At 41.3% G+C, this 15,936-nt stretch overlaps 1 protein-coding gene across 2 annotated transcripts in view; it reads right to left on the reverse strand.

Moving 5' to 3' along the window:
- The window catches only part of aass (aminoadipate-semialdehyde synthase), a 107,388-nt gene that overhangs the window by 47,624 nt on the left and 43,828 nt on the right, over positions 1-15,936 (reverse strand). For both annotated transcript variants that reach the window (XM_060914770.1, XM_060914769.1), the window contains exons 9-13: positions 9,400-9,548; positions 7,978-8,100; positions 7,756-7,867; positions 7,540-7,599; positions 7,180-7,247 (exon numbers count right to left, since the gene is read on the reverse strand). In XM_060914770.1, the coding sequence (XP_060770753.1) occupies positions 7,180-7,247; positions 7,540-7,599; positions 7,756-7,867; positions 7,978-8,100; positions 9,400-9,548 (512 nt within the window). The remainder of the gene's footprint in view (positions 1-7,179; positions 7,248-7,539; positions 7,600-7,755; positions 7,868-7,977; positions 8,101-9,399; positions 9,549-15,936) is intronic.

Raw genomic sequence — 15,936 nt, forward strand, 5'->3', positions numbered from 1 at the left:
CAGCCCACTGTGTCTATGGATAAAGCTTCAGTCTATGGAATTACAGTATATACCTGCATTAGGTGCTACCAACATGTATTTCTCGCGCTAGAAATTGTATTTAATGATGTCACGTGTTATATGCGAAAGATATGATTGGCTATTGCTAGCGACTCTCGCCGATCAGTCTGGCTCCCGATTAGTTTTTCGAATCGGCTGTGAGATGAGTCGGTACCATCGAAAACTAGTCTTTACGCCTGACTCGCGACTTCAGTTGGCTCAGTACGCTGAAAATCGGCGTAGTGTGCGGCTAGCTACAGAGTAATGGATCGGAGTAGTGCCTTGAAAGCGTTAAATTATTGTGCAGGTGCTATTTACATGTTTAATTTTAGAAGCCCAACTACTGCTCCAAGAGCACAGGCGATGTGATTAGGGGGTAGGATTTGGGGAAATAATGCCATCTACAGGTTTGGAATGCTTATGAATGTGATTGAAAACGCAGATGTTCGGTTATGTGTGGAAGGGATTTTTTTCGAAGACGAGGTGGTGTGGATAAAACATTTTTATAAACGGAGGGGGGGGGGAATGTTCGGTTTTAAAAATACCCGGCTACGTGTGTACATGGCATCAGTCTAGGAGAGATGTCAGAGTACACCATATCCTGTTTCACCATAGTTCGGATTGGTACAGGAATAGCCTTTACGATTTGGTTGTATTTTCTTTTTGTACATTGAATCTGAAATTTCTGACAGAAATGACCATGTTGTAAAATCTGTCCATCATTCATAAAGTGAGCAATAGGCCACACACCTTTGGAAAACCATTCCTCAATAAAAATAGATTTTCTATTAACCAATATATACCCATTATTCCACACTGGGCTATTATGAGGGGTAAAATTATGCTTAAATATTATTTTCCAATAAAGGAGGACCTGTTGATGAAAGTCAGAAAGTGTCTGACGAAGTTTATTTAACTCAATCACATTTTAATAGGAAGTCAATTCCACCGAGCTTATTGAAAATGAGGTTGGGTATGTAATACCAGATAGAGTGACTATTATTTAGAAAAGACTTTAGCCATTTAAGTTTTAGTACACTGTTCATGATGTCAAAATCTATTGCATTTCCCCCTCCCTCACCATAGGGTTTGATTAGATCATCTTTACCTATATAATGACATTTGTTCTTCCAAATGAAGTTAAAGTTTAATCTATTAAATGTTTTTATCATTCTTTTTGAAATTGGGAGGGTGGTCTGGCCAAGATATTAAGCCCAACCGTTTCCCAGAGCCCGTGGTTGACCCGCCTCCCTGAAATGCCTCAGTTTGCTACTGGTCGAAGCCAGAAAAGGCTGTGACGAAGCTTAAACCAATCACATCACGCTTTCCTCTGACGCATGTGACGCGACGGGGCTAACTGGTAGATTAAACTCTTACCGAAGCCGGTCGGGAGCAAGGCGAAAACGTCCTTCCTTTCAATAAATACCTCCAGGGCTGCTCTTTGCTCCGTTTTCAATGAGAACTTCCCGTTGAATGCTTTCAATACAGCATCTATGCGTAATAGATGCGGAAGCGTGAATGAAGCGCTTCCGGCATAGATTCTGTAAACAATCTATGGCTTCTGGTCGCAGTTCTACTACGTCAGTGCCTTGAACACGCCTCTACCCAGGGCCGTTGGAGATGCTCAAAGTTGATTGGTTCCCGATTTTTAAGCTCGCAACAGGCCCTCGTGTTGCGTCACGCTTAGGATGGGCGGGCCCAGGCTAAGGGTGACCAGATTTCACTAGTCTGAAACCGGGACACTTTTGCGCGCGACCATGCTTGTGCATGCACACCTTTTTTTTTTTTACGTAAACGTGACACTCAGAGAGGTGCTCTTATCATTTTGTTGAAGCTCACATTTATCAACATCTCACATGAAATAAAACAAACAGGCATTTTGTTATCTAGTAGCATGGTGGTATACAGATCAGTTAAATTATGGTCAGACAACAGATTTTGTAATGGCTGAGAATAGGCCAGGCTATGTCCATAGGCCAAATTTAAACTGATTTATTCCACCTGTTTGTGAGAACACCAAGGAGAATGCATATGCACATGTAGGCTGTATCTCTAAAATTGTATGCACTATAGCATGAACTTAAAAAGTAGATATGTGACCTCAACATAGCCTAGGCCAGAATCAACCTTACTAACCATTCCCCACAACTGAATGAATAAAGCAAGATGTGTACAAAAGTGAACACTTTAATGGAAGGTGCAACAAGCTGTTCAACACAGCAATATGGCCAAACTGTCAGAATGGTATGTTAAACAGAAACAAACAAAAAAAAAAAGACAAGTGATTTGAGAATATATACTACGGAAGCCGCAAGAGGCCCTTCATATAATCCTTTTTTTTTTAATTCACCTTGTTATCCAGAGATAATGGCATAATTAATTCAGGATCTCGAGAAAACACAACTAATTCGAGATCTCGAGAAAACAAAACCGTTATTTCATGATCTCGAGTAAACAGCTGAGAAATGGTTCATTCAGGTGCGCTGACTTTGGGGCTGTTTCTCATTCTGTATAGACACAACTTTGGTCATTAGAATGTCTGGAATAATCGATCACCTAATAAGGCAATATTTTGATCAGGGGTTGACACAGGGAGAGATTGCATTAAGTCTTTTAATAAGGGATAATTTCAAAATTAGTCCGTGGCACCTCCGTAGAAGACTGGCCCGGCTTTGTCTCTACCGACGGAGAGACAGTGATCCAGCTGAGATCATGAAATAATTGTTTTGTTTTCTCGAGATCTCAAAATAACGGTTTTGTTTTCTCGAGATCTCGAATTAGTTGTGTTATTTTCGAGATCCTGAATTAATTATGTCGTTATCTCGGGATAACAAGGTGAATAAAAAAAGATTATATGAAGGGCCTCTCGCGGCTTCCATAAATATACACTCAAATAAAACAGCAGTAAAGGAGGAGAGGGGCGACAGCACGAGGAAAACCCCCACAGGAGCCCACAGCATTTGCAGCATAGGCTACCCAACTCAGTACAAGAACAAAGCACTTACAGTGTGTGCAGTCGGCTTCATGCGCATTGTTCTGCACCTCTCGGAGGAAGGGGTAGGTGCCCTGTAAATCTTTAGAAAAGGTACAGTTTCTTTTCGGCATAATTGCTGCGGCATTACTGCTGCTGGCTGCTAGACAAGGAACATTCGCGCCAGTTAATGTTTATTTTATTGTTGCATGGCAACACGTTCTGTTGTCTGGAATAATGTGGCTAAATAAACACCCATGCCACAGGGCCAGGGGGCAGTAACCAGGAAAGTTTACGATTCCTGTCAATTCATCAAAATAGTAAATGTAGACATTTCTCCGCTAATGATTCCCACGCTGCTCAGTCGCAAACGTCACGAGTGGCGAAAACCGGGACATAACCGTGTCCCGACAGACTTTTGTCGGGACTCTGGACACACAACCCCAAATCGGGACTGTCCCCGGGACGTCTGGTCACCCTAAACAGAGTAAACCTAACGCTTTATTTTATATAATATTATATATTAGAATAAAAATAAAATTATTTTATGTAATTTTATTCTCTATTGTTTACTGTTTTGTTTTTACTTCTGTAAAGCACATTGAACTGCCATTGTGTATGAAATGTGCTATATAAATAAACTTGCCTTGCCTTTACTACCCATAGACATATAAACAGACGCCGCATTTTGCATAGAATCATACGTCATCCTCGCCGCCATATTGGATGTGGCAAAGTGGAGATTCTTCAACCGTCTCCGGTATAGCGTCTACACAGTAGCCGAGAATAAAGATGCCTCATTCATGTGCTGCGTTTAACTGTACCAACAGGTTTACCGTCCAAACGAGATCACATGGGATTACCTTTCACAGGTGAGACTGGAAAAATACTTTTCATTGTATTTGGTCATTATAACGCAATTTTACAAACAGATTTTTCTGACTTTGTGGCTAATGTGAAGTCTCGCGCATAATAGCCGCTCGGTGAAACTTGTCTCCAAACAACGAAGTATTTCCTTCGTAACTACGCTGACTTAGTTGCTTAGCTAACTTTTCACATACTATGTAGGTTTCCCAAAAATAAAGCCATGAAAAAGCAGTGGGAGACAGCTGTGCGACGGGAAGGGTTTTCTGCTACTCCGTCATCCATACTCTGCAGTGAACACTTCAGAACGGAGGATTTTGACAGAACAGGTCAGACAGTCAGGATCAGAGAGGGAGCTGTTCCTTCAGTCTTCAGTTTCCCAGCTCATCTCCACCGGGTAGGTGTATAGTTATAAGCAGTGAGAATTAGGGTGTTTTCACACCTGGTCCCCTTTAAAGGAACCAGACTCAGTCCTCTTTAAGTGGACCAAAAAGTGGACCAACAGAAAAAGAACACCGTTCTTTGTGTGTTCACACTATGAATTTATTACAAAGAGGACTGGGTTTTCTTTCTGGTCCAGTTAAGCTTTGATGGGGCCTCAGTCCTCTTTCTGTTCACACCAGGTCCTCTAGAGCCCTCAGACCCCCAGTGCACGGAATTCTGGGTAATTTTCTCTTGAATCAAAACGTCTGCTGCCATGCTTGCCCTGCTGTATTCTTTGATCAAAATAGTGCGGATTAAGGAAAATACATTTATTCCAGCGGCTGTGGTAAGTTCCAAAAGGAAGTTGAGTTTCCCTGCTACAGTCACATGACCAACTACGGCAAACGAAGAAGGTTAAACTACAGTGAAAAAGGCGAAGTGAACCCGGTGCGCTTTTTGTTCACAATGCGCAGATTAGGCGAACCGTACCGTTGATTTTTAGTGAACCGTACTGAGACCACCTCCTGAGGTGGTCTCAGTTCGGTTCGCTTTAAAGGGGTCTGGGTACGGTTGGAGTGTTCACATATGTGCAAAAAATGCTGAGTCATCGATCTGAGTTCGGTTAGATGGCTGAAAGGGACCAAGTGTGAAAACACCCTTAGATAATACAGTGCCACACTATGATGAACGTTTTTGAACGTATGATGAATGTTTTTAACCTTTCTGAATGTGAAGGAATCAGTGATGTATTTTGTTTTGGTATGACGTTAGAACCTGGCCGAACTCAGTTTGGCGGTCATTCAGCTCACTTTATTCAACGAGAGTAGGTCTGTGTGGTGACTCAATAAATAAAACAGTACATTTTTATTTTCATTCACCATTTCCAGTTTTTCCACTATTTCCATCATTTATCATATTCAGTCTTGTAGGTTGGTTATTGTGGCCTCAGGTTTTGGTAGCTTGTTACGGTATGCTGACTGATTAGCTTACCTGAGCTATCTATCGCTAGTTTGCAGTGTACAGGGTATTTCGCACACTATTTATAACCATCACATTAAAAGTTATACATGTTGTTTTGATGCCTGTTTGTTTCCCAAATATATACGTGTGTGTCTTAATGGGTGAATAAAAGGCATCGAGTTAAATATTATTGTAGAAAGGGGCTTTATGAAGTTCAGTCCATTTACTTGCATTGGTTTACGGGGAAGAGTTGCCGCATCAAATATGGCAGACACTCTGATGTATCCCAGCAATGGGCCACCCAGCTCAATGCGGCGTCTATGTTTATATGTCTATGTTACTACCCACCTCTGGCTGTTTCCTATCTCACCCTGTGACGTCCATTCCACACAAATGTGATTGGTTGATGCACTTACGTTGCAAAAGCACAGAAAAATCAACTTTGCTGTGGAAAAAACCCCTGTGCTTTTTCATTGTGTAATATTCATGTTCTGTGTGAAAGTACTCATGACAAAAACAGTTTGAAAAAAATGCATCTAAATTAATCGAACAAAAAGAAGATAATAAAATTAAATAAAACCCCTGCTGTGTAAAGACCACAACTGTTAGGATTACCTAACATTTTTCTCACACACCCCAAAAAAAGGTCCAATGGGTTTTATGTGCAATCCTGTGTACAGGCAGAAGTTATTTTCTGAGTTGACTTCACTGAATCGAGTGTCTTGTTATGCCCTTCACCAGGGCAATAACCCTATGTTCACACCAAACTTGGAGAGAGCATCAAATTTCGCTCTGGCTGCCCTGCCAACAATGCTGGCAAACTCACTGACGCTCTGTGACATAGATGAAATTCGCAGCTACAAGTTCATTTGGAATGCTTAATTTTGCAACCTTTATTTAAAAGGGCCAGAAACTAAAAGCACATGTCAGCCATTATCTTAATAAAAATAAAATTTAAATAACCCATTTAAAAAAAAAAATGTAGTTAACAATACCCTGACTGCTTTCATTTTAACATAACCAACATACGTATCATTTCTCGTAAGTAAACAGCCAACACTCCTTTGCATGTTATGGCACTAATTAGCATACAAGCCCCACCTATTTTCACAAAATATATTATGCACTTCACCAGCTCACTTGAAACACCTACAGTTTCCAATACCTTGGTCCATCCCCCCCCCTTTGTGTTCCTGTATGCAAACATCAATAATGAGGACCTACCACCACAAATATCAATTTCTCCTCCATGGCAAGCCACTTGGGAACAGTTAGAATGGAACTAAAATTTGCATGACTACGTTCTCTAGGATTCTTTAGAGCGGAGCACTTCCAGATTCTGAGTGGTTGTCAGTAAACCACCTCATAGGTCGTTATCAAAAAGTTGCCTGAATTTCAATGTTATCCTGACACCCTCATGGCCTAAGATGTGCTGCCAAGGATCTTGTTGCAGAGAGACACTGACTCACCTAGAAAATTAAAGGTCATTTTGATGCGCTCACTGCGTTTGGCGTGAACGTAAAGTAACCCGTGTATCAAAAATACACCATGTCAAAGAGTTCAAGTCTTGAGAATCATCAAAAAATTAACTCACTAGACAAAACATTGAGCAGAGCTAAGCTACTTATACTGTATGGATAACCTATTCTTTAAGTTTAGGTCACTAGACAAGGTTTAAAAGCAATTAAAGGGGATACGCAACACAATAGCATGAAATGAATGAAAAGGAGAGTATTATCACCTAAAATAAGTGCTGTTTCCATAGGAATTCTGTTCTCAGTCTCTTTAGAGATGTGTCCAAAATAAATGAATTGTGTTGTTTTCAAAGCATTTTCACATTCAAAGCATTTGATACTTCGCTTAAATGGTAATATATGACAGACTGACCTTATATAAAAGTTTCATCATAGAACATTTCTTACCTTTTCTCTCTTAACTTCTGAATGTACTCAAACTTAGGAGTCAACTTCCCATTAGATGTTATTATAGCCTTGAATGAGATCAACATATGATCAAAGTATAGAAATGCATTTACAGTCTTACACCAGTCAGTAACTCAACAGAGACAGAATTAGAGAGAAGCAGATCAAGTTAAGGAATAACTCTCAGGCTAGAGGTCTTAAAGCTATTATAAAAGTAGTTAATTAATTAAGCAAATACTCATATGGGTATGCAAAAAATAAAAAAAAATGAGAAAATACACTCGTCACACAGAGTTATGAACAGACACACATGAACTCAGGCTAGATAAAAGGACATTGGGACACATCTGACAGACTTACATCTCTGACTTGTGGAGAGAAATTCTCTTCATCAAGTGGTCTTGTTGCATCGGACTGAAGCTTAGGATATAAAGAACACAAGATGAAAAACGAACTGAACAACAACAGTTTAAGTGACTGAACCAAACTTTCTTGTATCCAGTGCAGTCTTCTCCCAAAGAAAAGCAATCTGATAAGGAAGCTGATTATTACTTACCCAAAATTGCTAAGTCTTACCATTTCCCAAATGTAGGGGAATACGCGATTACCAAAATACTCAGTCGCCTCAATGGGAAGCTGGGCCGGCAAGTTATCAATGGAGCACATGAGAATGCCATTTCCTTCCACACTACAAAGAGCAGAGAAGAAACCACAATGCTTTCATTATTTTTATTTATTTATTTTAAATATTCAGTACTTCCTCTTGTTTTTGAACAGCACTGCCTGTCACAATCGTACCTATCATGGTCTATGTGCTGGTTGGCATCATATATGCAAAAGGGCTTCTCAATGGTTGTGCACTCCGCCATGAATTCAATGGAACCTCCTGTATCTGCAGAAATGTCACAGATCGCCAAGAACCTGGCAAGGATTGATAAAGAAAAGGGAAAAAAAAAAACAACAACTAACAGTTCTGAATATCTTTCCACTACATCTTAGCTTAGTCCGAAGCACAGCTACACAAAACGTTCCACAAACCATTTATTTATATTTTTTTTACATCTCTATCTTCAGCATCAATGCAACATTTGTTAAGTGTGAAAGACCTGTCTGTTCAGAAAACGTTGCAGGTTCAATCAATTATATATAACTGAATTATTTATTACTCGCACATGGAGTTTGGGATTATTTTGGTTGAATTATTTTAATATGAGCAAGTGATTTTTTTTTTTTTGGGGGGGGGGGGGGGGGGGGGGGGGGGGACGACTGACAGCAGGCCAGAAGGAGCAGGTCTGATGAAGGTTTATGGGTTTAAAAAAATAAATAAATAAAAATAATAATAGTAATAAAAAAGGGGGGGGTGCAATGTAAGGTTTCTAGCCATCAAGTGAGACTTTGTCATTTAATTACTATTTTATCAACAATTTAAAGGATCTTGCAGACTTGTGCTGAGAAGTTGCACTTTCTGGTTGAACCAAGCTTGAACAACCTGTTGGCTGTGTAAACAAACACTCTTAGAGCCAGTAACTTCATCTCATCTCATTATCTGTAGCCGCTTTATCCTGTTCTACAGGGTCGCAGGCAAGCTGGAGCCTATCCCAGCTGACTACGGGCAAAAGGCGGGGTACACCCTGGACAAGTCGCCAGGTCATCACAGGGCTAACACATAGACACAGACAACCATTCACACTCACATTCACACCTACGGCCAATTTAGAGTCACCAGTTAACCTAACCTGCATGTCTTTGGACTGTGGGGGAAACCGGAGCACCCGGAGAGAACATGCAAACTCCACACAGAAAGGCTCTCGCCAGCCACGGGGCTCAAACCCGAACCTTCTTGCTGTGAGGAGACCGCGCTAACCACTACACCACCGTGCCGCCCAGAACCAGTAACTTGTCTAAGAAAAGGGATATTCTTTTGGCTGATGGGTAGCATTTATATCTGTAGCCTGTGATCAGTAGAAATTACAGTGTGATCTACTGCAAGGCCTTATGCTCTTTACTCTAAAAGTAATGACAGACATTCCAAGGTTAATTTTTATCCATAAGGGGGAAGCATGCCCTTAGCTTCCCCAGTGGTTGCTCAACCCCCCCAATCATAAAGGTCTAGTGATGTCCCAACATAATTTAAAATCGAACATCTTGCAAATAACATCTTGCACCACAAAATGATGTCCTGTAACTGAGGAAAACTATCGATGTTGAACAAAATCTCACTTGTGTGGCAGGGTGGGCCAGCCTTTGGTCACTGCGGACGAAGATTTTGAAGGTCTCATAAGCTTCTGTGCATCCAGGCGTCGCAGTAACCTCGGAGTGTGTGGGTCCCAGTAAATGCCGTTTATCAGACAGGTTGTGTAAGGTGCTACCTTTAAACACAATGACTAATGTTAATTTCTAAATTTCTCCTTCTGTTGTCAAATTCTCTCATGTTGCTCATATTTAAATTATTTTCTGATACTACTGTGAATGACAGCTTCATTAAAAAAAAAAGGACAAATTTAAAACTTCTCTTAGTGACAGTAAATGACTCTAGGAGTGAGCAAATCTTTACTGGGCATTAAAAGCTTGAGCACAACAGGAATTTTATTCCTGTTGAGTAATTAAGAAAATGACTTGATGACTAGCTCTCTTGAGCTTTAATATGTTGAGAGTCTGTAAGCTGCAAATTCAATTCATAGCTCAGTGAATCAATTAAAAAAAAAGGGACAAGTTCTTTTCCTCCAGCAACTTGCAGAAACTGAGCTACAGCGGTTTTCATATATAATTTTTTTTAAAATAAAGTCATTAGGCCTCATTTATCAAGATGGATACAAACAGCACCAATTCCAAAAGTTGAGACACTGTAAAACGTAAATAAAAACAGAATGCAATGACTTGCAAATCATGGAAACCCTGTATTTCATTGAAAATTTAACACCACTCTGCAAATGTTTTGAAACTGAGACCAATTGCTGCATCTTGCCTGATATACAATTTCACCTATTCAACAGTTCAGGGTCTCCTTTGTCGTATTTTGCACTTCACAATGCACCAAATGTTTTTACTGGTAGACAGGTCTGGACTGCAGGCACGCCAGTTTAGCACCTAGACTCTTACTACAGAGCCATGCAGTTGTAATACGTGCAGAATACAGTTTGGAATTGTCTTGCTGAAATAAACAAGGCTTTCTCTGAGAAAGACGCCGCCTGGATGGCACCATGTTGCTTTTTTTGCCATTTACTCCTCATTTCAGTGCTGTGAGCTTTGCCTTTTATGGAGTTTTGTGGGCATCACTAAATGCAAATCAGCTATGTCATGCATACACCTAATAATTTGCAGGTGATTTGCATTTATCAACATACACATGAACTGTGGGTGGTAAAAGAGAGCAACTGGACTTGCTTGAAGACCTTTCACCTCTCATCCGAAAGGCTTCTTCAGTTCTGTCTGACTAGTAGGGAGCATCAGGTATTTATCCTCTCATGGATGAAAAGCTCATCTAAGGTGTCACTGAGGCTACATCCACACGACAACGGCAACGAGATTTTTTTTTTAGCGGGTAAAAAAAATAATCGCGTCCACATGGGCAACGGATCAGTAAAATATCAGGTCCATATGGAAACGCAACGCTTGCTGAAAACGATGCAATACACATGCCACACCTCTACGTGCGCTGTAAGACGGTCCCATCGGAGACACCAGAACAATAGAAGAAGTAGGACGCATGCGCATGTAACGGGTTTATTTTTTTCCACTTGCCATTGTGTGTAGTGGTGGGGAAATTCTGCGCTGGCCCTTTAAGAGCGCGGGTAGTTATGGGAACGAGGTGCTGGCCTCTTTCAGTTCGTTTTGGAAATGTAAGCGCCAATGCCACTGGACGTTTGCAGCCCATCCTCAGCAGTGCATTTGTGTCTCATTTCTTCAGAATAAAAAGACTGGTGAACAACACAACATCTGTTACACGCATAAACCCCTTCTTCTACCCGGCGTGAAGCACTCACAGGAACAAACACACAACAACAAGAAGATGGCTGCGACTACGCGAGGAAATCGTGCCTTCTGTGTGTACAAATTAGTTTTATTAGTGTGCATAGTTTTATATAACTTAATTTTCTTATTGTGTGTGAACATTTTGAAAAGCATTTTTATATAATTTATATAACTTTTTATATTGTGTGTGAACATTTTGAAAAGCAGTCTTATCCAATAAAAAAAGAAATTCAAGAAATGGTTCAGTTACTTGTTTATTTAAAAGAAAAGCTGTATACAAAAGTGAATGCAATGCAGTGGTTCATACAAAACAGTCTGTTGAAGGGTCTTCTGACCCTTTTCCCCTCGGCCTCCATTATAGTCAGGTAACTGTTGCTTTGTGTGGAAGGCTGTACTTTCTGTTCATCAAAGCAGGTGCAAATTGTCTGTCTGGCAGGTCAGTCAGGTTAATGTGTAAACAATTTCAATTTCTGTTGTTACGAATGATGCGTGCGAGAGTGCTGCTTGTTCTAGTCATGTGGTTGTGACGTCATCGTAAACAAATCCATTCTACTCATCCAGATGACTTCGCAACGGCTCCGTTGCCAGATTTTTTTCCACTCTGGAACTCGTTCTCAAAAGATTTCGTTTTGGGTCACCCAAAACGCCGGTCCCGTGTGGACGCCAGGCCAAAACGATAAACAATTATCAGATTCACCTGAATCCGCTGCCGTGTGGACAGGGCCCGAGTCATCCTGTTGGTGTGGGTCACTGGGGGCTGGATGTGAACGGCCTCGAGAGTCGTTAGGATGATCAATGGATTGCCCGTTAGGGTGATCAGCGGAATGCTGATTCTCTCTGTCCTCCTGTGAGTCACTGAAAACAGCTGGGTTTTGGTGTGCATTCAGTTGTCTGGGAAGTGTGCCAAGGACTGCATTGTAGGTGGCTGATAAATGATGTCTTAGGCTACATCCACACGACAATGGCAACGAGATTTTTTTTTTTTAAATATCGTGTTCACATGGGCAACGGATCAGTTAAATTTCAGGTCCATATGGCAATGCAACGCTTGCTGAAAACGATGCAATACACATGCCACACCTCTAGGTTAGAGCCCTGCACTCCCGCGGGAGTCCCGCGGGACTCGCGGGACCCACCGCAAATCATTGCGGCGCGGGACAAATTTTGAAAGCTCATTGCGGGCGCGAGTGCACATATGCGGCGCGGGCGGGAGCGGTGATAAGCTGCAGTCCCGCTAACTAAAAACGTGTTTGAAATAAAATTTATAAATTATTAATTTGTCTATCATATATAATTTGTGCTGGATATTTTATTTGGCATTAATAAAAACATTTTAAGATGCCTAAATTTGCAGAGAGAGTCAGATTGCCAGATTGAGTGAGGAATGGCATCTTAAATTTGCCATTTATCACCCTAATGGGAAATCCTTTGATCACTCTAATGACTCGCCATTCACACCCAGCCTCCAGTGACCCACACTAACATGATGCCTCAGTGACACCTTAGATGAGCTGGTCATCAGAATTCTGATTCTGATCCAGGAGAGGATAAATAACTCTCATTCGTTTCTCGATTCCTTTCCTCTTCCATGTTTGAGATCTCCGATCATGGCAGAAGAGCAGAGCTCCTTTACTGAATCTCACAGTGCTTCAAAAGTAAGTGCTGCTTTAAAAAGAGATACATTTACCGTTAAAAAGTCAAGAGTCCTGAAATCTTAGGATGATCAATGCAAATGAAAGACAGACAATACGTGACGGAAGCTGTGAAAGAGATGACTGAGGAGTTGGGGTTTGATGTCCAAACTGATGAAAGTGCGGAGCCACCTCCACCTAAAAAGGTCACTTTCGTGAGTTTGAGGAATGGGAGGATGTCGGTGCTACGGGTGCTGAATCGAAGTCTTTTAAACTCCGAGATTGATGATTATCTGAAAGTGAAACTCATTGGATCCGAATCACACCAATCTAAAGATATCCTGCTGTGGTGGAAAAAGCACTGCTATGACTTTCCCACACTTGCCAAACTGGCATGGCATGTACTGGCCATTGCGGGTTCCAGCGCACCATCCGAGCGCGCGTTCAGCATATGTGGTCGCATACTGGAGAAAAGGCGCAGTATGTTGAAGCCCTCAACAGTGAACAATTTGCTGTTTCTCCATAGCTGTTCAAAGAACCCGATGCTTATATATAATAGGCTTAGTTGTTTCGTTTACCTGCGTTTGATTTTCTCGTTTTTCTTATTCATATTCAAACAAGGTCAGCTATGTTTATATTGAGTTTAACACTTGCATGGAGGCTCAAGCCCAAATGGTTTTAGAAATGTGCAACCATAGCCCTATAATGGCTACAGTAGCCTATACTGTCGATTTTTTGTTGTTGTAGGCTAGGACTGTGTTTTGCTATAACATTTATATATGCTATGCTTATAGGGTATTCTATAGGATATTCTAGTTAGAAATGCTTAACAAATGTAAACTGGGTTAGCCTAATGTTTTGTATAGCTGAACAATAAATATACCAAATTTCCACTTGGAATTACGTGCTCGCCTGTCTTTTATTATTATTATTATTATTATTATTATTATTAGTGCTGTAAAAAATGTCGCGTTATTATCGCGTTAACTTGACTCAATTTTAACGGCGATAATTTTTTTTTATCACGAGATTAACGCTCTGTGACATGATGTAGGTTTTTCATAAGCTTTTGAAACTAGTAGAGATGGGATTTATGGCTCTTTGATGGGATCCGCATCTTTGTGATCCGTTCTTTGAAAAGAGCCGTTCAAAAGACTGGCTCATTTGGCTCTTTTTAAATATTTATTCAGTTTTAAAGGAACAGTCCACCGTAATTCCATAATGAAATATGCCCTTATCTGAATTGAGACGAGCTGCTCCGTACCTCTCCGAGCTTTGCGCGACCTCCCAGTCAGTCAGACGCAGTCAGACGCGCTGTCACTCCTGTTAGCAATGTAGCTAGGCTCAGTATGGCCAATGGTATTTTTTGGGGCTGTAGTTAGATGCGACCAAACTCTTCCGCGTTTTTCCTGTTTACATAGGTTTATCTGACCAGTGATATGAAACAAGTTCAGTTACACAAATTGAAACGTGGCGATTTTCTATGCTATGGAAAGTCCGCACTATAATGACAGGCGTACTAACACCTTCTGCACGCTTCGGCAGCGCATTGATATCTGAGCTCCGTATCAATGCGCTGCCAAAGCGCGCAGAAGGTGTTAGTACGCCTGTCATTATAGTGCGGACTTTCCATAGCATAGAAAATCGCTACGTTTCAATTTGTGTAACTGAACTTGTTTCATATCACTGGTCATATAAACCTATGTAAACAGGAAAAACGCGGAAGAGTTTGATCGCATCTAACTACAGCCCCAAAAAATACCATTGGCCATACTGAGCCTAGCTACATTGCTAACAGGAGTGACAGCGCGTCTGACTGACTGGGAGGTCGCGCAAAGCTCGGAGAGGTACGGAGCAGCTCATCTCAATTCAGATAAGAGCATATTTCATTATGGAATTACGGTGGACTGTTCCTTTAAGAAGACAGCGTCTGTAAACTCAATGCTATCCCAGAAATCCTTCCTGTAATATGCAAATTTGGCTGTCCAATCAGAGGCGGCCAAATTTGCATATTACAGGAAGGATTTCTGGGATAGCATTGAGTCAAGCCTACCGTCACTGTGTAACCTGTCTCTCTGATTAGAGTTGTAGACTAACTCAAGCAGTAAATCACTTTACTCATGGTTCTCTTGCTAGCTCTGCTTTGCAATAAAAAAAAAAAAAAAAAACATTGGTACAAAGCAAGCCCATTTACTTTATGCTGATCAGAGAATTACAATGGTTTCTCATGTGACGAAAATGTGCGATTCGCGATTAAATATTTTAATCGCTTGACAGCACTATTATTATTAGAGACACTACATGCTGAATTCAGAAACAAGGTAAATAATAACAAACGTGAACGTGAGCTATAGATATTTATGCTCAAATCCACTCAAAGTAGGGGGCGGGGCACCATCACGCTGTGTCAAGACAAGAACTTTTCTGAGAAATAACGCGAACGTCTGCATCATGCGGGATTTGCGGGCGGGAGCGGGACAAAATATGGCAGGCGCGGGCGGGAGCGGGACTGAAAATCAATTCTTCGCGGGCGGGACTGCACAATGTGGGCGCGGGCGGGAGCGGGACTGAAAAATCCGACCCGCGCAGACCTCTACTCTAGGTGCGCTGTAAGACGGTCCCATCGGAGACACCAGAACAATAGAAGTAGACGCATGCGCATAACTGCGCATGCACACAGTGACTATCCCAGTCACTGTCACACGCACACACTTTCTCACTCCCTATCCTATGGATATAGTCCCTTTAAATCACGTGCTCGTTTTTTGAATGGAGACGCGGAAAGAGGAATGAACGGCCCTTTTTGAGGAATGTATTGTCGGACTTAAACCAACATCTGAAGAGGTGAGATCGCGCCTTTTTTTCCCCTATTTTTACTGGCGGGATTGACTCTGCCCTAAGAGCTATTCTCTCACTCTCTCTCTCACTTTGCACCATTACACAATAAATATTCACAGTGAAAATATTTTGTAAGCGCGTTTCATGAACCAAGTTATAGGATTTGTTGACAACTCGCATCGAGTTCGTTACACTTCTACCCGGCATGAAGCACATATGGTTGTGACGTCATCGTAAACAAATCCGTTCTACTCATCCAGACGACTTCGCAACGGCTCCGTTGCCAGATTTTTCCACTCTGGAACCCGTTCTCAAA

The sequence above is a fragment of the Neoarius graeffei genome, chromosome 2, assembly GCF_027579695.1.
Source record: "Neoarius graeffei isolate fNeoGra1 chromosome 2, fNeoGra1.pri, whole genome shotgun sequence".
Classification (NCBI taxonomy): Eukaryota; Metazoa; Chordata; class Actinopteri; order Siluriformes; family Ariidae; genus Neoarius; species Neoarius graeffei.